Raw genomic sequence first — 24,923 nt, 5'->3', positions numbered from 1 at the left:
ATATTTTCTTTTGCACAGTGGATAAGTGGCATTTTGTCTGAAGCCCTGTGACAATATGGAAACCATTAGTGTTTTCCAGCATATGAAGCAGCTGCATATTTCACATGCAGCCAGTCTTTGTTGGTAAGGCCTCACCAATTTAAAGTGCCATTTATGTTCACGGTCTGATTTGTAAGAGCTCTGAGCTATGAGCCAAGCAAGATGTGTACGGTAGGGATGTAACAATATCATCAATTTTATGGTGACAACATTTCTAATGATAGATTTCAGCACAAATAAGGTATTTTTCTTCAAGTGCGGTTAAGCGGAGGTTGGAACTACCTTTGCCCTCCGGTTGCCTGTTGCAGATCTAGTAGTGACAAAGGAGAACAGGAGAGTAAAGTTTGTGAGAAGTTTTTCTTTTGTTTTTTTTTTCTTCTTTTTTTTCTTTTTTTTAAATCTGTGTGCAAGCATTTTGTTGGAAATGAGAGTAAGAGTGGACTAAGAAAGAAGAAAAAGTAACAGATAGCGAACAACATGCCAACACTGTTAAGTTATAACCAGTACACATCGCTGACACTGTTTTGCACATACTACAATGTTCTTTTTTTTAAATATATATATATATATATATATGTGTATGTATATATATATATATATATATATATATATATATATATACGTGTGTATATATATATGTGTATATATATGTATATATATATATTTATTTATATATATATATATATATATATATATATATATATATATATATATATATATATATATATATATATATATATATGTATATATATATATATATATATATATATATATATGTATACATATATGTATATATATATATGTGTATATATATATGTATATATATATATATGTATATATATATATATATATATATATATATGTATACATATATGTATATATATATATGTGTATATATATATATATGTATACATATATGTATATATATATATGTGTATATATATATGTATATATATATATACGTATATATGTATATGTGTATACGTCAACTGCAATATTTAGTCTAAATATCATGACCAAGAGATTTTTGTATTGCTACATCCCTTTTGTTATTTTTTGTTTGTGAAAATTTCAATTCAGTCAAGCTAATATGTTCTTAACTGGATTTAGACTCCAAACGCCACAGTCTGTACAATTACAATATGTCTTCCTGTGTGGGTAAATAAAAACAAATTTAACAGTAGAATCTTCTGTCACACATTAAAATACAGCAACACCACACATCACAATTCCGTTGTTTGTTTGTTTTACCAGCCTGTTGTATTAACTTGAACTGACAAATGAAGTTCCTTTAAATAAATATAAATTTTATTTAAAAAAAAAAAAACACCCACATCTCAGCAAGATCAGGAATGATATAATAAACAGCTTTCAAATAAACTGCATTCAGTACATTACAATACTTACAGTATTAATACCCATTCTTAATTCAATTTTTGTAGCATACCAAACTTAAGAGTAACAGGTGAAGCCGAACAAAACGAAATGACAGGTAAAAATTTGCACAATTTATACCTTTAGTGTCTAACTGCAAAAAGACCAAGTGTGTATTAAATGTATGCTTAACCTTTAAGCTGAGCACATAGTGTACTAGTCAAACCCAGAAAGTCGTTCAAGTAATGTTGAATCACCCAGAAACACTCTGAAGCATCTTCAAGTATGGCTATGCTTTTAACCCGCTATGTCTTAAACACATTGGCTTTTTTTTCTTTTTTTTTCTTTTTTTTAACAACAACTTGCTACTGTTGCTGGGTCCTGTACAACAAGATTCAATTTTAATGTATTTTATTTTTTAATAAAACTGGAACACACACACAAAAACAAAGTAGGACCTCTTATATCTGAACAGACAGTATACTATGACTGTAAACATTGCTGTGACACTGAGCATAAATTTACAAAGGTTTGTGATAATATAACCACGATCATTAATTTAAACTAAAAGGGCCAAAGGGATATTTTCAGATATAATCAGGGTTATAATAAAGGGGCTGTGGATCAATTTTACATAATAAGAATAACCTACATTTATATTAATGAAAGAGCTGTTTTCCTGTAATACAGGTTATTGGTATGTACAAAGTGACATAATTTATGTTTTTTTAAACACATTTACAGTCTGTTTAAATAAAACATTTTGTATTTTTAATTACATTTTGTCCTGAAAAAGAAATGAAGTGCTTTTAAAAAGTGTGTGTGTGTGTGTGTGTGTGTGTGTGTGTGTGTGTGTGTGTGTGTGTGTGTGTGTGTATGCGTGCGTGCGTGCGTGCGTGCGTGCATTAGGGGGCGCTATAAGATGGCAAGAAAAATCATTCTATAAATTGCATTAGTTCAAATAGCAAGGGAACAGAATAATTATACAATTACTTAGTGGTTATAAATAAATTTACTATACATTGGCACAAAATGTGCAACGATGTTATTCACTGCCCTGGTCTTGCCTCATAGAAAAAGCATAATAATTGCTTTCTGTTTTGTCAATATCATACTTTCCCTTTACTCAAATCAGTGCATACATGTTCAAATTACATTTTATAGGTGATCACCATCCTATTAGATAAAAGATAAGTAAAAATTGCAGGAAAGCCTATTTTTCCCATTGCAAAATATTTTTTTTGTCTAAATTTCATAGAATCTGATTAAGGATGCATTGGCAAGTACCTGAAATAGAAAAAGACAAGATGAATACAGGCCATGAAGCTGTACATAAAATTGACATTGAAAAGATCCCTGATTTTACAGTAACATCAAAGATTTAAGTTCAAGAAATACTTTTTACCAGATTGATAAAAAGCATGAAATGAACTATTTTTTGCCTTTGTGGCCTTGAGTTGAACTGTTATCCACACATGTAAAGTAATGTACAAAGGAAGAAAGGAAAAAAAAAGTTAATTCTATTGCCAACTAGGTATTGAGGTATATGACAGGTATGTACTGTACATTTTTAAAAGCCTTGTCACTGTTTGAGTCTCACATTTTGTTTTAGTAAGTTGAATAGCACCTCATGACATGAAATTGTTTGAAACCCAAAGAAAAACAGTGAAGTAGGCTTTTTAGCATTCTTTACAACACAAAATCTATAACAGTAATTTCAAAAGAGGGAAATTAACTTACTATACATATCTCACCTGTATCTTTTACAGTTAAAGATTGCAAAAATTAAAGACCCCACAGCAAGCCAGCTGCCCTCTGAAAACAAAGCTGAGCTTACCCTGTTTCATATTCCTCAGTGTATAAAAGCACGTTTACTAAGCACCACAGACATTAAAACTACATTTATATTCACAGTCCAGGTTTGTTCAGTGAACCCAAGGCAAGAAAACAACAGTTGCTTACAAAAAATGTAAACCTGGGGGAAAATGCAAATATTGTCTGCTCAAACTGCATCTAAAGACTTTTAGATTTGCTTAATTTACAATGTAAATGATTGAGTGACAGAAGTGAAAGAGCACCAAAAATGTTTTTTGTTTTTTTTTGCATTAAATCAATGCAGTCAATTGCTCATCAACTTCTTTTTTTGTAAAATTTCCAAATACTCAATGATGCTTGGTAATTCGTCACACTCGATGTCACAATACTTCAAAACAAAATCTGAGACTTACTCTTTTTTTCTTTTTTTTTTAACAGAAATTATTCTGAGACACATGGACCTGTCAAAACCCATCATTATGCTGGTGATTTGACAGTGGGATGAATTTTTCAGTGTTCAGTCTCTGAGTCTGTGATGTGATCGATGGTAGAGGCATTTAAATAAAAAATAAAAAATAAAAAAATAAAAAAAACGGTAGAAAGCTCACACTATAGCACCATGGATTTTACCATGTTCAAAGTCAGTGTTTTATGCAAGGTTAAGCTACCAAAGTTGTCTTGTAAAAAATAAAGCCACCTAAAACTTTGTTTGCATTGGAAATAGGTCCTTACGTATCAAGCACCAGACAGCACCAGATATTTTGACAGTGTGTATCTTGCAAAAGTTGTCAACAAAATGTAATACATAATTACTTGGGTCGATACTAAAGCTTGATATATATATTTTTCTTTTTTTTAAAAAAAAAAAAAAAAGAGGTGAAAGACCTGCTGTGAATAGTGATTTATATCTCATCTGATTACAGGATCCATTGTAATCTGATAACCTGACAGAGAGAAGGAGTGTAAAGATGAAGCCAGTGATCCTTGTGGTCTTTGACGAAAATAAAGCACCTTGAATTGTCCTCTGCATAATAGTTTCTACACAAAGCGACTGTAAGGTCCTGTGACCTTGGTGAAGGCATATGGAGATGTACTGACATAGGTGTTTGTTGTGCCTGACAAGGACCCTTCCAGTAGTGCCTTGATGAAACGCTTGTAGGGGGGCTCTCCAGTGGTTTCATGAGACTCTGGATGCTCACGCTTTACCCCCTTCTTACTGCTCTTACTTGGAGTCCCCTCACCACCATTTCTCTCTGCATCTTCTTCCTTCTCTCTGGCCTTCTCTGCCATTTTTGCCTCCCACAGTGCCAAGCCATGCTTTGCCTCATTCATATTTTTGTGCTGGTAGAAGACCAAGGAGATTCGCGTTGGTTGATTGCGATTTGGGTTTTTCACAGGTGTTGTGGCGTGAAGCTCCCGTTTTGCACACTCTATGAGAACTGAACCATGACTCGGTGCCACTGCCACACCTCCAATTTCAGGATCCAAGAAGTTGTGCTCATTGTCTGACCACATCTCCGGCTTTTGTGGGGTTGTAGGTGTTTGGGGTGTCATAGGCTCCTGTTTAATACTGGAGCCCATTAGACTGCCATTAACCAGATCTAACCCAGTCTGAATTTTAGGATTTATACACCCACCCGCCAACTGAGCAGAAAGCATCTGTGGATGGGGAATACCCATCTCTGTCTTGATCTGCATTTGAAAGGGATCTTGGCCTTGATGAAACATTTGCGGGTTCCGAGATAAGTATGAATTTGGGTATCCTTCAAATGGGTTTCCTTTGTTCACAGCAGCTGTATAGTCAAGACCTTCATGTGTTGAGGGTGCTCTCAAAAGGGGGTCCATGAATTGAGGATCTGAGGCTCCATTGGGACCATAAGGGGAATACGGTCTTACTGTTGGAGCTGGCCTCATGTTGCAGGGATTGTAACCATTAACCTGTAAACCAGGTTCACCATACCGTGGAGGATAATTGACTCCATAGCGTTGAGGCATACCATACTGCTGCTCTGCATAGGGACCAGGATGCTGTTGTCGATACATGTCCAGTTGTTTTGGGTTTGAAGCATAGTATTGATGATAATGGTCAAGGGGCATCCCTCCATTACATTGATACCCTTGGTATGGATTATTTGATCCATTAATGTAAGAGTTCGGTACGCGAAGTGGGGAAGGGAAGGGACTGGTTGGTGTTGCTGGTTGAGGGCCATAGATGCTGCCTGGCTTGGAAGTGCTTGGAAAAGACCTATGGTGTTCTGGAAACCTAGCATAACTGGCTACGTTTGTTGAGCCAGGAAAAGAGGAAAGAATGTTCTCATACTTTTGTTGCTGTAGTTGCTGATGATGGGCCCCGAGGAGATGGGTTTGCTGACCTGACTGAAGTGTAGCTCCAATGGCACCTTGCATAAGTCCTTGGAAAAAAACAGTCAAAGAAAAGAAAAAGCAATGGTTTGCCAATTATTACTTCTGTGTTGACGTGAACAGTTGGTAGTCACACATTGCCATCAACACATTTATTTTAGAGAATTAGTCAGGCTTATGGTTACTTACCTGCCATAGGAGTGTTTTGAGGTGGATTCTCACAAAGCATAGTTTTTGCCTTGGCCAAGAGGGCCTTGTCAGCCTTGTCATTAGAGCTGTCTAGCATGGCATTCTTGTTGGCAGCTGCTTTCTTAGCATCCAGCTTTTTTTGCCTACAAGATTTGGCAGGTTCTGCAAGCATGCGCACCTGACGGCGGAAGGCACTGAGAACTTGGATGGCCCCCGACTTTATCTTCTCTTGCTGACCCTCCTCACTGCCAAATTCATCAGTACTGGAGGCCTTGTAAAGAGGCAATACATGGAGCTGCTCATCCTCCGGTATCTTTCCGATGTCCCGGTTGTCTTGCCTTGTTAATGTACAAACCTGGGGGAAAGAAATAGATGACATACAAGTTAGTCAGTGATATTCTCTACGGACATGCTAAAACCTAGACATAAATAGTGTATTATGTTTACCACTGTGCTGCCACCCTGCATGTTGTGAAGGTCTCTATGAGCATGGGCACAGAAGTCCAGACAAGCAGTGACTCCAGAGAAGGGGCGTCCCTCTTTCAGTCCCAGCCGACAGTCTGGCGCTCTGTGTTCATGTTCCACCTGTTTCAAGTATACACGGGTGAATCTGTCACTATCAGTGTGTTTTGATAATGCACAATGAAAAAGTAATGTAATCTACCTGTAATTCAATGAGCCAGAATGATGAGTATGTATCAAGGTAAGTGGAATATATGACATATATACTCACTTGGTTTCCATAGGCCTCGGGTGCCATTGTTTTATACAAGGGGCCCAATAACGTTGCCAGATTTTGAAAGGTGTTATCTATTCTCTCCTCCTAAAATCCAAATGAGAGAAACAATGGTTTACAAAAAAGTCTAAAAGCATAGCACTGGGCACATTTATATCTGTACTTTTTCTCTACATGTAATACCTCTTTTACGTCATCTCCAAGGAGCTTGAATTTTCTTGGTATTTTACTGCGAGCAAATTTGCAGCCATTGTAGTACATGCTCCATGAGCATCCAAAAGAGAAAGATGCTCCACAGGAATCCTGATCCAACCCTTGGCATGCACATGTTCTCCTAAAGGGTGAGGAAAATGTGTGTTAAGTCATTTAATGTTTTGTTTTGACATTGTCACTGTCTTAACTTTTAATACTTACTCTTCATTGAGAGCACAGCGTCTTTGGGTGAGTGCTCCATGTTTTCTTAGAGTTTCACTTAGCTCAAGGTAGAGACGGTCAGCAAGGCTAGGAAGGATGCCTTCCCATACGAGGATAACTACAATGATGCAGGCCGTTTCACACGTGTGGCCATTGCGCTCTCGAACTAACACCAATAGCTTTTCTTCCTCACCGGATCGACGTATAACCTGTAACATCATGGACAGAGACATTTGTAGCTCATTAAAAACTGTGGTAATAGTCTCACTTCATCTATGAAAGGTACTAAAATAATTCTCACCCATTTGGCAATCGGACAACCTTGTGTGCTTTTGCCTTCCTTGCCAGTGTATATTACTTTCTCTATCCTAATCGCACGGCCTGTCAGACCAGATCTGAAAAAAGAGAATGGCAAATATAGCAAAAATAGCAAAAGCTATGCAAGATATTTAGTTTATGGAGTCATACCTTTTCTCCATCATTTCACGAATCCCAGGAACAGTAGGTGCTGATCCCAAGTGAGTGTAATATGGCCCTTCATCCTTCTCACTGATTTGTTCTAGATAGAATACAGGGAAACAGATTAGTTTTTGCAAACAATTTAATGAAATTTAAGCTGTGATGTCTCGAGACTTACCAACACAGTGACAGGATGCAATTTCGTATTGAGTTTTCATAGGGGTTTCCAACAGATTTTTTATAGGGGTATCCAATAGTTTCATTGGAGAGTCTATAAAGCTTTGTAGTAGATTTTCTTTCTTCGGAGTCGATTCCGGTGGTTTTTTTAGCGCTACATTGGTAGTGGACGCTGCAAAAGACTCCATGACATTTGACTCATTATTGGTTGACAGAATAGTCACAGCACCAGAGGATTCCACTTTTACTTTATTTGATGAATTTAAAACCATGGATTTCTTCTCAAAGACAGGTGAGAGTTGATATTGTCGCAAGCTCTCTTCCATAGAAGCCAAGATGCTTCCTGGCCTCCTGCTTTGTTCACACAGTGACTGTTGATTTTCTTGCTTGACTTGAACTCTACCCATGCAACCCTCTTGCATTGGCAAAGATGGTGTCTGCTGTTGAGAGGTTATTGCCCCCAGGCCTTGTGTAAGGTCACCGATTCTCTGAGATGGATGAGGAAGGCCTTGGCGTTCTTGCTTTTGTAACAGGTGCGTCCGCAGTGCTTCGTGCCTCTGATTCTCTCCGTGAGGGCCTAAAAGTTTCAGAGGCAATCCAGGTCCTCTTTGTAACTGTGCGCATGAGACCTTCATTTCATCTTTAGGATAAATATGGTTTGAGTTGGGTTCAGTTAATTTACTTTGTTGTAAATGAAGTTGGGAAATGTCTTCATGGTTTGGTTGTTGGCAATGGTTAGGTCGGTGTTGTTGAAATTGTTTGGGGTTACTGGTGGTAAAGTTAGAGGGATACTGCCTCTGATATTGTTGAGGTTGATGCATCTCTGCTGTCTTATTATAATCAATGTGTTGCTTGTTGGACAGAGCAGAATTATTCATTAAAAGCTGGTTGGGTTTAGGCTGCTGTTGAATTGGCTGAGGCTGACTGCGAGGTCTGTAATTGGGAGATTTGATTTGCTGTTCGTCCAATTGTGGTGGATGGGACAGGGGACGCTGAAGATGACAGTGCTGTTGTTGTGATGCCGGAAACCCAGGTGAGAGTATATCTTGTAGGTCAGGGTCTTCACATAAGTGCTCTGACTGCATTGGGAAATGCCTTTCTGCTTGGTGACTTGGAGTAAAGTTGCACTGCTTTGACAGTTTTTGGGGTAAAGAGGGATGCAGTTCTGGTGCTTTAGAATTTGGTTGCTGCCACTCAGGGGCAGTGTTGTGCTGGCCCTGAGCACCGTGCGTTTTTGCTTGTATAGAGTCCTGCTGTTGTTGCTGGAAGCTGTTGGGCCCCTGTCCGCTGTCTGTGAAATTGTTTGAATTTGAATCTCGGGTTGGAAATCTGTGCACTTCATTAACATCCAGCATTTGTCTATGAACCAGGGGGTTGGTCGGCTGCTGGTCTGGTTGAGATCTTGCAGGGAAGCCTCCCCACATGTCGTGTTCATGTGCTTGTGATGGCATGCCACTTTCAACATGACATAGCTGCTGAAGACTGGGCCCCATGGATTCCATATTTCCAGCTCTACTTGTGTTAGCAACATTTTGTTTCAATGTTTGCTGTTGAACAACAGACTGATGGCCCCTGTCTATGTCATGGTGCTGACCAGAATGAGGACCCTCGTTTTGACCCAGTTTTTGTAATAAAGAGCTTGGAAAGGAACCACATCCCCCAATTTCAGATGCCTGAAGCGGGGTATTTTGCTCAGTTGAGCTGTGATTCATCTCTTGGTTGCCTTTCAAAAATGCACCTTGACAATTTGTGCTATCTGCATAACATTGTTGGCTGTTTTGATTTTGCTCTGTCATATTGCCAATTTTTGAAGATGGTTCAGCCTGCTGTCCTAGAGGAAGCTCCCTTCCGGAGTGAAATGGCTGTCTCTGCTGATACTGTTGCTGCTGGTGGTGGTCTGCTTCAAAGTTTTTGGAGAATCCATTCACTATATAATTTATTGAGTTGTAATTGTTGCTTCCTTCAACACTGGCTGATACCCCAGGCTGCTGCTGTTGAGAGTTAGGGTTTTGGGCAGAATTGGAAATTCCTGAGAAGGGTTGGGCACCTTCATCAGACTTATTTGCAAATGAACCATTGACAGCATTAAGCTGTGGTCCAGTTGTTTGTGGTGCAATAGACACTTGCTCTGGATAGTACTGAGACAAAGTTTTCTGTAAAAGATCACCTGGAGTGTTGTCTATGTTAGCAGAAGGTGTTGCGGAGCCATTTGGAATTGGGATGTGTTTATTCCTCGGTAAGCCGAAAATATCGCCATTTGGAAAATTGCAGTTTCTTTTGCCTAATGTAATCTCTGTCTGTGAGGTATTGCACTCAAAATCTGTTGCCTTTGTCAACTCGGGAAAGTTGTCATCCAAACTAGAACTTAGATCATTATTTCCTTTCAAGTCTGGATTTGTTTTAAGTTTCTTGGGTTGATGGACCATGAGAGGCTGGTCATTGAGTGGATGCTTTAACTCGCCATTCATTAATTCTCCATTCATCATATATGATGCTTGATCAAACAGCCCTTGGACTGAAGCAGGGCTATTGGAGCTCTCCCTTTGCCTCTTCATGGAATTTGCACCTGTGCTAGCCTTGTAATGGTTCCAGTTTGTGTCCTCAATGGTCTGTTGAGAATCTCCTTTTGTAGACTCGTCTCCATTCTGAAGTTTATCAGAAATGTTATGAGATGTGCCAAACTGTGCTAATATCAGACTTTCTTCCGTCTCATGTCTGGCCCGTTCTGTTTCCATCTGGTCTGCTCAGAGTCCATCCACAGGGCTGCCCACTGTCAGTCCTGCAAAGCAGATAGTGAGAAAGGAATATTAGCAACAACATATCTCTGCCCACCATAGAGTTTAAAGATATTTACATTATGTATACTCATTTTAAATATATTGTATGTTTTTTTTATGAATTAGGTAGTTTAAGAAAGGACAGAGCATTAGATTTAGGAGGACAAATAAAACATGGGCTATGTTTATAGAGTGGAATGATACCAGCTCAGTGGCTCAAGCCTTTTGGGGTTGGTCACTTGTAACTGTTTTGGGGGGTTGTATCACAAGTACGCATCTTGAAGCATCTGTTCGCACATGGCATTAACATGCGTCTTGAGCGTGCCACTTGTGATCGAATTAGTGCATTTTTAACCACTAGGGGCAGTAAAGCGCAAAACTACAGCTAGTTTCACCTGAAAACGAATAAGAATCAACTTCCTGTTTGCAGACTATATCAAGTCACTTGTTTAAATTCTGCTGCAGCTCGAATGGATCCGAACGAGGAGTAACGACTGGTGGGACAGAGTGGTGATGACTTTATTTTCGGATCAACAGTGGCTGGCAAATTTTCGGATGCAACGTCGCACATTTAATCTCATATGTGGGAAACTGCGGGAGGTGGGGCACCGACCAAGTACGTACACGGGAGAGGTGAGTGGAGTAGGCGGTCGTTAATGTGGACTGAGATTGCATTCTGTTCACACGTCCGTGAGGAATGCTATGCTATGCTATGCGAAGCGTCGACACCACCTCCCCGAGGTGGTTTGAGTATTCGGATGACAATACGGATTTGGACTGTTTCCACTTGGTTACTTTGTGTGATTTTTGCCGATCGGAATACGAAAAACGCTTGAAATGACCAAGTGCAAACAGGGCCTTAGATGGCCAATAGAAAGACTTGACAACTGTGGAATTTTTTTTATTGAAATCTCATTTCTACCAATTAAATAGTCATATGTTTTATTATGATGTTCAATGTGATGAATTGTATGCAATCATATAATAATAAAATTAGCATGAATATGAACTGAGATGTTTTTTTACCCTCTCAAATATTTTTGTTAACCAAGAAATGATGTGCAACTAAAGTGGAAAGAGAAATGTTTTTTGCCTGTCTCACCCTCTCTTTCTACCAAAGGAAAACAAATTTCATTCAGATCTTGTACAACACTGATTTCAACCCCTCTCAATTATTATATCTGTAAAAGCCATAGCATCTGCAATACAACCGAAAAAAAGATTTCAGTTTCACTGTTAACGGAAAAAAAAAATGGCCATTGAAACCATTTGACAAAAAGATAGGGTTCATTTTTTTGGATTTGCGTGAGATTGAGATAAGTCAAGCCAAAATTAATCTGTCGGCTTACTCATGATTGGCTATTAATAAATGCTTTGTAGTTGTGTCCCAGTAGGTCAATCTTTGCAGAACACTGAGAGTCCTTTATCCTTGCAAGTGAACAGAGAAAGATCTCCTCCTCTGTCAATCGCCCCTCCAGGACATTAGCAGCACACCAGACCCCCAAAGTTAGAGTGCTAAATCTCCCTCTAACGAGCCGAGCTGTTACAAGAGTGTCTGGAAGCTCCAGACCTTGTAACAGCAGAACAGCCATCTGCCTATTAACAGGTGGAAGAGAAAAGCAGCACATAGTAAACAAACAACTCTCCTCAGTGTCTTGTAGGGGTTTCATTTCTCATGAGTATGGACCTGGAATTTTCTTTCACTTGTAAAGACCACAATGGACATTATTTATAGGGATAGATGTAGAGAGGTGGTGGTATACCTGAAGTGGGCTAAGCATTTTGTTTTTTAAATGAAAACAGTAAAAAAAAACATGCAGTCCAAACAGGTGTTTCATACAAGTCTTATCACTTGAACAGCACTTGTTTACACTATCTTAACAGTGCAGTCTCAGTTTACTTGTGATTAACTCTACTAAAAGTGTAACTGTAAATGTAAGAAAGAGTGAGCTTAAGGAGTGCTAACTAAAATCCCCGACCTGTCACACTTTGTGACTTTGTAAGGTTTTTGTTGAAAACTGCAGTAGTAACAAATTTGGTTTACATTAGCAGTTGGATAATGAAATTATTGAGATTTTAATGGGTAACTGCTTCGTATAGATAGTGCCAGCAAAATGATGTTATGTAGATTGTGCCTGTGGAGGAAATTCCATATCTATCTATATTTATATAAAAAAAATAAAAAAAGTTTACCCTTCTTTCTTTGATACTAATTACAGTATGTACTAGTGCCTGTGACAAAACAAAAGGTAGCTAACCCGAAACAAAACTTGCAGCTTGATCTGAGCAATTACTTGTTTACTTAGGGAAAACATAATTTAAAACTAATCCGTTCCCCTTAAAATATATAAAATGTGGGTGAATACTGCTGTCTGACCACAGGTTGACAGCTATTTCACAGCCATTGTTTTGGTGATCCTTTGTGTGCTCTGTAAATGGGTAACTCAAGTTAAGAAGTGAACACTAGTGCTAATCTGCTCTTGGTGCAGCTCCATTCCTGAGGGACACTCCAGGCTTTACAAATGCCCGTATGGAGCCAAGCAGCTTGTCACAGTTGGATACACCCACACTGACAACAGAAAAAAAAAAAAAAATCTTTGCAAACCTAGAACAAAGCCAGAGATCCCAGCTGAGAGTGCACGTACAGGCGCGCACAAACATACAAACAGAGACACTGTTACGCAGTGTTACAGACCAGTTTTGCCAGCTATAAGACTTTTGGCAAAATCTCTTGTATCTTTTAATTTTCTGCTTCACACAGGAGTATACTTTTAGGCAACTGGTAGAGCACAGACAGCTTCTCAGTCTCTTCAGTGTCTGAGCCTTTTGGGAGTTCTTGTAGTTTGATCTATTTCAGTTGTCTTTCTAGTAGTTAATATCCTCCAGAGAAGCCACGATTCAATTCCTCTTTGCAACACAATTCAAATGATTGGCTGCAACTGAATTTCCAACAAAAGTATTCCTTCCCTCCTCTTAAAGTTGGTTTCTTTGTCTCTGCTCTTGTGTTTCCCTCCCTCTGTCCCTCATAGCCTCACCCCCAGTCTTCTGCCCTGTAATTATACTTTTAGGTTCCTCTGTTCTTTTGCCTCCTATCATTTACTTCACTCTGCCATCAAACATGTACTGTTGTCTCCCAAAAGGTTAAGAACTGTTGTTTAAGTTTAGGCACCATTTTTGTGTCTGAAGCAAGGTATTTTCAAGCAGTTATAGATGTTTAGGCGCTCATGTGCTTTTAAGCCTGTAGGGGTATAGACAAAACTTTAGGACACAGTGTGGTCAGTGTTGTAAACAATGTACAGCCTTTTGTAATGCACACTTTTCTATACTATACCTATAACTAGTCATTTTTACAAATGTGGACAAACTGTTTCTCTTTGTCTCTGTTTTCAGTCACCTTAGTTAAGGTTCATACAATTGTGATATGATTCACAGGTTTTGGATGTCCATTCCTTAAATGTATTTCCAAAACATTCATATAGAATATTTTCATGTACTGGAGTCAGACTGTGTTTTTGTCGTTGACCGAGAGAGCTAGTGAAATATGAGAGCTACCATATTATACTGGGTCTATTTGGCGTGACTTGGCAGCAGTATGTGACATTCACCACTCACAACAGCTGCTGGGAAACTTGGATCTCTGCACTTTCAGGTTTAGACCTAGCTAGCAATGCCAAAGCACACTGCTGTAGTGTAAATCAAGTGCACAATTGCCAAACCACACCACTTTTTTGCACAATAGTCCAAAGAATAAGCTGTAAACTCAAGTGCACATTTCCTTCTCTCTGCTGAAAAGGCTTGTTCAAATTTCCTGTTCAAATTATAACTAGGAGCATGCAAGTCAGTAGACCATAAATTTTCTTTGTCCAAGGAATGGTGACATTGTATTATTATTATCTAATATCTGACTATATACGTACATTTTGTAGGAAAGTGGAAAACAAACAAATAATGGTGTGACTGATATTTTAAAAACTGCAGCTGTTGTATTAGTGTGTGGATGATAAACCATCTTAAAGGAAGGAACACTTCAAACGTAGAGTAGAGTAGGCCGTGTGCGTTTATTTACCTAGTTTACATGAGAGTTGATCCTGTATGTGATCAATTAAAAAAAGCTGCTTTTGAACTCACACTACTTCTTACTTCTTTATTCACAAATATTTTGTAGACATCTGGTCATAGACGATATATAGATAAAAGGCAAGTCCCAGATATAAAATAAGCTTGTGTGTGTGTGTGTGTGTGTGTGTGTGTGTGTGTGTGTGTGTGTGTGTGTGTGTGTGTGTGTGTGTGTGTGTGTGTGTGTGTGTGTGTGTGTGTGTGTGTGTGTGTCATGAATGGGCATGTTTTAATGGCAAAAATCTTGACAGACTGGACCTAGTTCTGACATTAGGCAGCAGGACTGCGAGGGAAACCTTATCCTTAGTGATCCATACCAGTGTAATTAGGTCAGATGACTTGCCTTCTTTAAAACTCTCTTGTAAATATAGAGCTGGTTTTGTTGCTCTGCAACCTGACCTCAGACAACATTTTTCACAAGAGCTCCTGCCAGATGGCGACATAAACATCAAAGATTCAAAAAGTACAATTTGAAATTGAAATTAAAACCAAATGTACTTCCATGTTTGTCTTATTTTTGGCAAAACAAATATATACTACACCTGAAATAACTTTTTCTTTGTTTTATCCCAAATGCAAATTTACATCTACAGATTTTGTATTGTATTTGTTTTTGTATTATTTTTGTATTTCTCTTTTTTATTCTTTATTTTTCTTTTCTTTAGAAATCTTTATGTCCAGAGTACAAGTTGACATGTAGCAAACATGCAAACTAAGGGGGTCATTTTCATTGGAGATGAATTTGGACTAGTAAGCCATGAAGTCCAGAGCCAACTGAGTCATGCAGCTCAAAGTGAAGTGCCTGTCGCATGTGTCGCTGCTGGTCGTCAAATGTTCATTAGGCTTCACACAACAGATGCACATTCATGTTCTGGATCTCTTGGAGTCTTTCAGTTAGGCACTTCACACTTGTGATACATGTCACATGGCGTGCACATGCATTGTGCACAATGAGCCTCACATGGTTGCCCAAGTACACCACCCCACCCCTATCAAACTTCTATCACTCTTAACGTTGGAGATGCTCCACTCAGTCTGGGGAACAAAAGCAAATAATTGGAAAAATTAAAAAAATTCAATGAATAATCTAGCCTGAATATTGTTATAAATAGTTTCTTGTCTCAGACTGGTAAAACAATGGATTTCATAGGCACACCATCCAGGCAGTATTATTTCATTATACCATCACGATGTGGTTTAACTTTGCTGGTCTGGGTGTAAATGTGCCATGAGTTGGAGTTTTCCAGTTATGAGTGAGTTAAACTGCCTTTATTTCTGTCTGAAGTCAAGTGAAGTGGTTGCGCGACGTCATTGTTCTTGGTGTTCTATTGTTGGAAATGTAGCTGTGTAACAAGTGAATAGGTCAATCCCAGGTCTTATTTTTCTATCAGATAGAGAATTGCTGTTTCCTGTTGCTGCCCATTGTACCTAATAATTGCACTGTGATGTCACTTTGGCTCTGTCACATGACTCTTTACAGCAAAAGGTCTCTCTCTTTCTTCCCTCTCTCTTCTCTCCCGCTCTCTGTGTGGCTCTCTCCCCTTCTGGATGACCAAAGGCAGGACATGTCTGCCAGTTGCTGCATCTTGCTGCAAATTTCAGTGTTGAAGAACAATATTGTGTTTTACCTTTTAAAGTTCATCTCCAGCATCTCCATTGCAGCAAGCTCACGTTGTGTAGCCATCTAAAGCTGTGTTTATATTTCTTCTTTTTTTTTTCGGTTTTGTAAGCAGCAACATGATGTTCACATTTTTTCCTTTCAAACAAGATGAACAGATTAAGCACAAACAGAGGACATACACTTCTGTTTGTAATTTCTCCCCGAGAGAGCCTCCTCCCCCTCCCATAGGAGACGTCTGTACGATTTTCATTGTTCTTTATGTCTAATGCAAGACAGATGTGTCTGACTCGTGGAGATTCCCTGCCTCAGTCCTTGTGCTGCATGCCTTTTTTTTCTTTCTCTCTCATTTTACACGTTCAGAGTGCCCTATTTAGGAATCTTTTATCTATGTCAAATATTTTTAAGGAGGTTTTTTTTCATTGAGTTTGAGTTGATTTTGTTACGATAGCCTGTAACAAAAAATGTACAATCAAACCAATAGTAATTACTTTATGTATGCAATGCTTTGGAGAAAATAGAATTGTCCTAATGCAGCTCTTAAAGAAAAGTTCATTACGCTTAGGATCTACTTTTTTGTTAATGGTACAATGATTTTTATCATCAGCCATGAGTAGCAACACTGACGATTGTAATTAAAAGATTGCTTCATTTTTTTTTTTTTTTTTTTTTAATAATTTAATTTCTAGGTTCCTCAGTCTGATTTTATGCATTGTTCCCTTTGATTGCCACCATAATCATATCCTTTATTTTGAAGGAAAAACTATTTATAATTTATCTGATGGAAAGTAAAATAGTCTGTTTGAGACAAGGACAAAAACTGTTTTGGTTAACGAGCAGAACTTCCTCAGGGTTAAAAGATTAGCGAACGGGAAAAGACAGCAAAGATAAACTGGAGCCACAATGGCAAAGTAATATCTACATGATTGCCTTAATTGATTATAATAATTTTAAAAAATATCTGAGATATTCTGTAATGTTTTGTCAGGCTCAGGACGTTTTGTCTTGTACAACTCAGGAGGCCATGGACAAGAATGCAAAATAATAATAAACAAATGAATAAAATATTATTACTCAAAAATAGGAACATTACAGCTTTAACCTGACTTGTTATAGCTGTTGAATTTTTCACGGCTTAAAACCCCCACTTGCTAACTTGTTGACATTTGTTTTGTTTATTTAGACAGTTCACGTTGCAAATCTACATCACAGTTCTACACTGTCCTCAGATGTATGAGCAAATACTTCAAGCTATATTTTAAGTTTGTAGTGTTGAGTATCTAAGCAGAGAATTCAGTCTGCAAGATGTCAGTGCCTTGACATTGACATGAAAACAACTCAGTGACTTGTTATTTAGGATAACCTCAACGTCTGTACTTTTCTGACAAAACTTGTTCAGCAGGTATTTTTGTGCCGTGCAACTACTCCCACACGAAACAGCATGCAGGCATGCAGGTTAGTTAACCAACTAACTACTTTTGTCATGATGGTGAAAACTGTTGTCTACTGCAAAGCAGTCATGGTAGATATAACAGCCACAAACTGTTTCGAACAAAAACATCATATTAATACAGTAAAATGCATTGCCATCCACACATTGTTTTTGATCCTTATGTCTTCAAAGGAGACTAACACTACATTAGCTCAGGGCTACCTTCACAAACCTGTCTGTCTTGAATTTTCATACCTCATCAGCCATCAACCACAAAGACATTCTACCTTAAGCTGCAATGCAGGAAGCAACCTATGCAAATGTTACAGAGAGGCTAAACCTTTTTCTGTGTCTTCTGGCTTCATCACGCGGAGATGCTAATTAAGAAGGAAAATGGGAAGAAAAAAAAAAAGCATACAAACCCTCTAGCCTGCCCCCAGTATGTTCACAGTGCTGCACTTTTCTCGTACAAGCCTCGTCTCATTTCCCTTCCAGCCCCTTTGTCTGCGCATCAGTCAATATATCTAACTTGATGAACTGTGCGCAGAGCAAAGTTAATTTATTTCAGACTGCATGGTAGCCTAGGCAACCATCTTATGAGAGCTCCCAAAGCCCATCTGGTCTAAACATTACCCCAGCATGGCTTACTACAGAACAGTGTGCTTTGCCATGGTGCGCACATGTGCTTTACCCCACTGATCCTACCAGTAAATCAATAGCACCTTCAGAAGCCCACATTTGCATTTATGCGTGTCAACCCAAACACTCAGTCATCAACTTTCATTTTGCAAATGGGCTCAACTGCATATAACTTTAAATTAATGTCCTCTTTGAACCCCAGTGATGAAGCAAAATACTTTCTGCCAAGTGATTAACAAATGCTGAATTATTTTTTTCTTCATCTGATTGTGTCCACAAGTCTTGGCCTGTGAAAATGCCCTGTGGCAGTGCAAAGAATAACTTTGACTGTGAAACATTCAGTGTGCACTACTTTGTCATCTGGTAAATAGATGCATAGAAACGTGACTTCCCTTATTGGTTCTGACCATAACTGAACTTCCTGATGCTGACATTCCTTTTCCCTTCCAAGCTGGCTGGGAGGCATGTGACTTTATCATTGGATAAGAATCCCAAATCCTTTTAAGAGAAGGATATTTGGATTTGTAGCTTTAGCAAAGGGATTTAGGATTTAGGATTTTTTCAGCCACCTTAGCTATTCGTTATGGTAAAAAAAAAAGTGAAGATATGAAGCAATATTTCTTCAGTCCTTATAAGGCCTGTGCTTAGTTGTGCTGCATCATCAGTGGTTCTTGAGGAGCATACAGTGGACAAGCAAGATATAGCTCCATGACTTTACTATTCATTTAAACCAGAACTAGTAAATACCAGGTACGACTGTTTTTAAGTTGTCAGTCTTGGGAAACGGACCAGCTGCTGTGCTAGTACATTCTACTTATGCAACCTAATATTAGGCTTGAGTCACTACCGGCCCAAAGAAGTAGTTACTGATGTCATTGAAAAGCCTTTAGTAGGGTTGCGCTATTAAATGACATTGAGGACCAGCTGTCTGTCTTTGTGCTCCTTGTGCAGACAACAGGGGGCCATGGGGGCCTAACCTTTTCAATGACAACTTTTCGCAGCACAACCATCAGTCTCTGACAGCCATTTTATAAAGGGCAAACAGCCATCAGAAGCAGTTGTCTTGATTATCATGGAGCCCACTGAGTCCCAAGATGGAGAAGCTCACAAAACAGCAAGACTTGACATTAAAATTCTGTTGCAGTGTTCCGTGTTTTAAAAAAAAAAAAAAATTTATTGACTTATTTGAATAGATGTATTCGGCATTTGTCCTGTGAGCTATCCTTCAGAGAATATTATGAGATTATGCATTGACAAAGCCTGCTCATGATTACAGGCTTGACTTAAATGGATCTGATTGGCTCCTTTACAAACACAAAGGGGGTGTGTTTCCAGCATGGTGTTAGGTCGCTTTGAAAGAACAGCAAAGGATACTAACAGCTTGTGATGGTTTCCTACTTGCTTGCCAACACATCCTCGTGTAGCGTTGTGTAGTAGCATTTGTAAACAATTTTCTCCTGCTTTTATTATATAATTCCTAAAAGTAGGCTTTCCAGGCTAGAAGCGTTCTTCCCTTTTCCTTTTAATACTACTTTAGTTTTACACCCCGTGAGATCATAATTGTAAACATAGACAAAAAATTGTTTTGGCTTGTATAAAGGGTGTCCGATATTACAACCTTCACTTAGTCAGATACCACGCGCTACAGGGAAGCCTTGCTTATAACAGAATTCCTGCTCACGCAACCTGCTGGACTGCGGACGCCATCATTCTGGCTAAGCTCTTGGTTTCTTTCTTCTTTTCTCATCCTTAGCCTCTCTCGAAATAATTTTAAGACGGCATTCACAGGCACCGTCCAAGCGTAGTAAAGGCGGCATTGGCGGGAGGCGGGAAAGGATGCTATTCGCTTTCTCGTGGTTACATAACGTCCTGCTCGCCTCTCTCTCAGCGGAATTCCAGGATAGTGTTTGTAAACAGAGCGGCCATGTGCATGTGCTCACGTGGAGGAAGCTTTTGAGTTGCTGCCCTGGCCGTGTCACCCCAGAGGTAAACCCTGACATCGATACACGTTCACAGGGCTAGCGATAGTCCCTATGGCTGCCTGAGACTTTAACGGAACCTTATCGCTCAAAGTTTATAATTAGGCGTCGGCCCATTCTACGACTGCCCGGTCATCGAGGATTGCGAGTCAGACTTGGGACCATCCGTTTTGCAGAGAAGTAACACGTAACGTTTTTTTTTTACATCTCAACCCCAAACATCACTCCATTTTTAAATGATGTAAGCATTTGTTACTGAGGAAAGGTCACGTCTTAGACCGGACATCTTTGTTTGATTGGCTTTGGGATGGACCTATACCCTTTAGTTGCACGTAAAGCAACTTTTGTGGCTTTATGTGCCAGAAGCATTTCTTACTCATTGCTAAAGTAAATTTCTATTTTTTTCTATTCTATTTTTTTTTTTCAAATCGATAAATCTATTATTCCATGTGCAATATCATTTCTTTATAAAATTCAAGCGAAATATGTCAAGTTCCATGTTTTGTGCATTTACCTTTATTCATTTATTATTTTTTTTAAATACAACTTTCCTGGCTTTAAGGTTCTTTTGTAGAAGCACCCCATTCTGCACCTCCTTTGCTCTCCACGGAAAAGCAACCCCCGATTGCAGACAAGAGGGAAATCAATACTGCACAAATCAATACAACACTCAGTATCTCGCCATTTTGTCTGAGGAAAGCATTTAAGCCATTGACCAGGCAGCCAGGCAGTAGGCAGTATAGTCTAAAATGTCTAACCTGCCTTTGGGCCTGTTTCTCTAGGTCACTTGTGTAGCAGGCCACAGTGGAAATATGAAGCGTGGGCTGGCTGGAGCAGGGTCAGAGGTTAGGGCTTGGGTGAGGGCTTGGGTATTGTAAGTGGACAGCATTGTTGTTGGACGCTATGGCAACTGGACATTCTTCCCAAAGGTGATATTGTCTTTGCCCTGGGAGTGACATAAAGGGGACTTACGGCCATGACGAAGGAGCAAGCCAAACGCACAGCTTTATCTGTAGGTGTGGATGGACAGAAGAAGCTATGTGCCTGTGATTGATCTTTCTTGCCCTTCCCCCCAACATGAAGCTATCCATAGGCCCAGTAATGCTGTGGTGCCTTTTCAGTTGCTGTATGTATGAGCAGCCATGCGGATGCTAATTAAAAACAGTGAGATTGAGTGCTCATTTATTGATTTCTGTACATGTGTTGTTAAATCCTTTATGCTGTGAAACTGACTTGACTGTCGCAAATAGTAGCATGAGCTTCCAAAAGTTAACACCCGGCTAAAGCCCTTGCTTACCACCAGGGCACACCAACATTGCTGGTGGGTACGTTTTCTGACAGTTAACATGAATTTAATAGCTCTGGATTCTCTTTCCAGAACAAGCAGATCTTTGTTCGGCATGTGGGCAACATGAGTCCTCGGAGGCAACCGCAGAAATGCAACATGTGTGCACAAAAATCTCCAATCAAATGTTGAATTCAGAGCAAAGATAAAGAGTTTGGTTTGTGGAGAACAGCATCCTTTGTCACTGGCTGGCTTTTTTATATATATATATGTATATATATACATATATATATATATATATATATATATATATGTATATATATATATGTATATATATATTTATATATATATATATATATATATATATATATATATATATATATACACACATACATACATATATAAGAAGCTTATTGACCGTTTGATATTCATTTGACAAGCACCTGGCTTTTGTTGATGGTTCCTTGGTGTCTTTGTGTCTCAGTTCATTTATCCCCTCAGCTGTTTCTTCTACAACCGTCTTCACTGGCTGCTTTAGAAGTTTTCATTTTACAACCAACCTGTATTCCTGCATTGCATCTGCAGATGAACCAGTTAAAGGTCGGACGTTATGGTCTGGCTTGCACTGCGGGCCCTACAGGCACACCTTTACTTTACTTCTCACCTGAGGCCATGTGGTTACATTACGATCGCAGTCAATGGAATACACAAGCCCAATACACAAACTGGAAGATGAGTTTTATACTAATGGGCCATTTAGATGGTAATCTGAATGGCCCCCTGATGCTTGATCTTCACTCAGAGATTGAACTCAAGTGTCATTGTCACGTGGTTTAAAAAAAAATAATAATAAAAAAAAGAGCTAATACAGGACCCATAAACTGTCAAATTGCCTGGCTTTCCATTTCAAGTCTTTCAGTACATATTTCTGTTTTAATCAGTGGAGTATTCGATTCAAATGCTGCTTTTACCCTGGCACCTTTACAATATAAAAACTCACAATGTATCGCTCCTTGTATTGCCAATAATCTATCTTATCAATAGCTCGGTTTCTTCATCAATAAACATCACTGTTGCGATATTTACCACCTTATGCAAGAAAAATGTCTCGCTTCTGAAGAAAACAATTGTTTTTTTGCACTCTGAAAGCAGTCTTCTGTTTAGCCTCTATTTTTTTCTTGGACAAAAAAAAGAAGTTAAACCTGCTCGGTAATAACCATTCTTGTTTGCCCAGTTAATGGTGCAGTAGGATTGAGTTTCATTTCCTTGAGAGCTTTCTGACCGTGTCTGCATTTACTACTCTCTTCAACACACAGCTCTCTTCCCCTTTGCCTCTTCTTGGGCTTTGCCTTTGTGTCTGCTTGTCATTCAGCGGTGAAAGCAATGAAAGCTGATTAACAGAGATACACAAAGCCAGAAGCTAACCCAGCTCTACTGCTGTGAAGGCACACGGCACTTACGGCTGGACAGATCGGCAATAGACTTTTACTCTCATACAGGCGGCCTCTTTTCTAAACAGTTGAAAAAAATACCCATCCATGGACATCAACATGATAAAGCTAATGCGAGTTATTCAAGAATAACTCTGACAAGGCATTTTTTATGTAATCATCAGTGGTTGCTAATAATTCACACAAATATGAAAATACATATTTTCTCTTAAAACATGCAATAACTCACCCACTCAAATAAACCTGGCTCAAATGTTAAATGTGAAATAATTAAAAAAAAACAAAAAAAAAAACAAAACAAAGAAGAAGCAAAAGCTCATATGTGGAGGGAAGGAGCCCTGCTTCATACGGGCATTTAAATTATGCTTGAAGGAAAAAAAGACTCAAAGCAAACAGTTTACATACCCCATTTTTTCCCTGACAAAATTAAAAAAACAGTAAAAATGCTCAATTGTGGCCGAGCAACGCGAATGGTGGTAGAAAACAGAAGGTGTCTGCCAGTAACAGCCGGCGAAAAAAGAAAGAAAATCGTCAGCCATGTTGGAGTAGCTTTATCTAATATCCCCTCCTTATTATGTTGGCTCTTGCTTTTACGGTGAGGGACATTTGCTTTTCCTTGTCAGCCCCGCAAAACACCAAAAATACATTCCCGCTCAGAGGGGAAAAGGTGAGCGCAGTGTAAACATACTAAGCGAGCTCTTACCTCCTTTTTCAGGTCGCTCCACGGTGTAGAAATTCCAACAAACCGTCTGAATATCCTCTTTAACAAATCCTAAAGGGCAGCCATCTTGCCTCTCTCTGTTCTTCTATGAAACAGACTATCCTCCACATCAATATTCATGGAGCCCGCTCTGACGTCAGCTCTCATCATCAGGAGTAGCCCGGGTGTCGCTGTTTGCCGGTCTGAGAACGCCCGTATGCGACTCCGGCGTTTGGCAAAAGAAAGCTCAGGGGAAGACGTTGCCCCCGAGTCAGACAGGGGTAAAAAGGTCCTGCGATGCTGGCAAACTCAAATAATCACAAGATCACTTTCCTGCTGAGTCTTTCCAGCACAAAGACACAGGTTTCCTTCTCCTCCTTTTGCTCCCTCCTCTTTTTTTTCTTCTTCCCTCAGTTGCACACAATAGTGAACACTATATAATGGCTGCCCTCAAGCACTGGAGTGGATTCAGTGCAGGACAGGACTCCTCCCCCATGTGCACTCTGTGTAGAATATTGCACTGGTCTCAACTGTCTGACTGTGGCTAAGCAGAAGATGCCGCCACCCCCTTCCTTGCAGTAGACAGGAAGCCGGGTGATTCAGGGTTTTTTCCCTCCTTTTTGCACCGTGTACGTTGACTTCCTTCTTTCAATTTCTGTCTTTCTCCGTCTTGAGGAAGTTCCACAGTGGTGCAATAGACACATTTGCTGAGAACATTTCACAGCAGCCATTCGAGTTCGGACCAGTTGAGCAATTGGCCCGTTTGTAACGGCCGCGTCTTATTTTGGCGCGCCACGGCTGATAAAGGCGGCTGGTTCATTTTTAGAGTGGAGTGTAAGACAACTCTCTAGCCTGTGTGCAGGCCTTTGCTTCATGTCTCTGCCAAGACCCACCTCCTGTTGACACTCGCCACGTGGGCTCGAGACAGATAGAGAAAGCAGTGTGTGAGAAAGGAAAAAAAAAACGTGGTGAGGGCAATTTAAAAAGAAAAAAAATAGGTCACGGAAAGTTGTTAATTCAACACCGCGTAGGTAGGGCAAGAGTAAAAGACTCCTACTTCTTCAGATGTGGTTCAGCTGGTGGGGTTTTTCATGTTTTGTCCACACACAGGGGAGTTTGTGCTCAAACCTCTGATCTTAAAGGTCAGTATATGATACAGATCTTCATGAAAATACCTTAAAGTTCACTGAAAAAAAATAGACGACAATTTCATGTTTGGAAAAAAAAGTTTCACCGACCACAACGCCCCCTTTTGCCTTACTCTGCAATTCCACTTCTTTGAACAGGTGGGTCATGTCTGAAAATAATCTGCCTTTATCTTCAGTTAGGGCTTAAAGGAAGACCCCACCTCTTTTTGCAGCA

At 39.3% G+C, this 24,923-nt stretch overlaps 2 protein-coding genes across 3 annotated transcripts in view; one reads left to right on the top strand and one right to left on the bottom strand.

Moving 5' to 3' along the window:
- The window catches only part of ppa2 (inorganic pyrophosphatase 2), a 5,687-nt gene extending 5,107 nt beyond the window's left edge, over positions 1-580 (top strand). For both annotated transcript variants that reach the window (XM_076031944.1, XM_076031936.1), the window contains one exon: positions 19-580. In XM_076031944.1, the coding sequence (XP_075888059.1) occupies positions 19-41 (23 nt within the window). In that variant the 3' untranslated portion in view covers positions 42-580. The remainder of the gene's footprint in view (positions 1-18) is intronic.
- A 745-nt stretch (positions 581-1,325) lies between these two features.
- Positions 1,326-24,058, bottom strand: tet2 (tet methylcytosine dioxygenase 2). The gene is made up of 10 exons (XM_076031926.1): positions 23,565-24,058; positions 7,566-10,343; positions 7,397-7,487; positions 7,230-7,323; positions 6,929-7,137; positions 6,698-6,848; positions 6,512-6,601; positions 6,226-6,363; positions 5,779-6,133; positions 1,326-5,639 (listed from the first exon to the last, which is right to left on the bottom strand). Exons 2-10 carry the CDS (start codon positions 10,297-10,299, stop codon positions 4,267-4,269), a joined length of 5,235 nt encoding a protein of 1,744 aa, XP_075888041.1. The 5' UTR covers positions 10,300-10,343; positions 23,565-24,058; the 3' UTR covers positions 1,326-4,266.
- Positions 24,059-24,923: the final 865 nt, after the last annotated feature.

The sequence above is a fragment of the Nelusetta ayraudi genome, unplaced genomic scaffold (genome assembly GCF_046127955.1).
Source record: "Nelusetta ayraudi isolate G7.1 ecotype Tasmania unplaced genomic scaffold, CSIRO-AGI_Nayr_v1 ptg000004l, whole genome shotgun sequence".
NCBI classification, from domain to species: Eukaryota; Metazoa; Chordata; class Actinopteri; order Tetraodontiformes; family Monacanthidae; genus Nelusetta; species Nelusetta ayraudi.
Note: the sequence above shows the minus strand (reverse complement) of the source record. Positions and strands in the feature narration are given on the sequence as shown.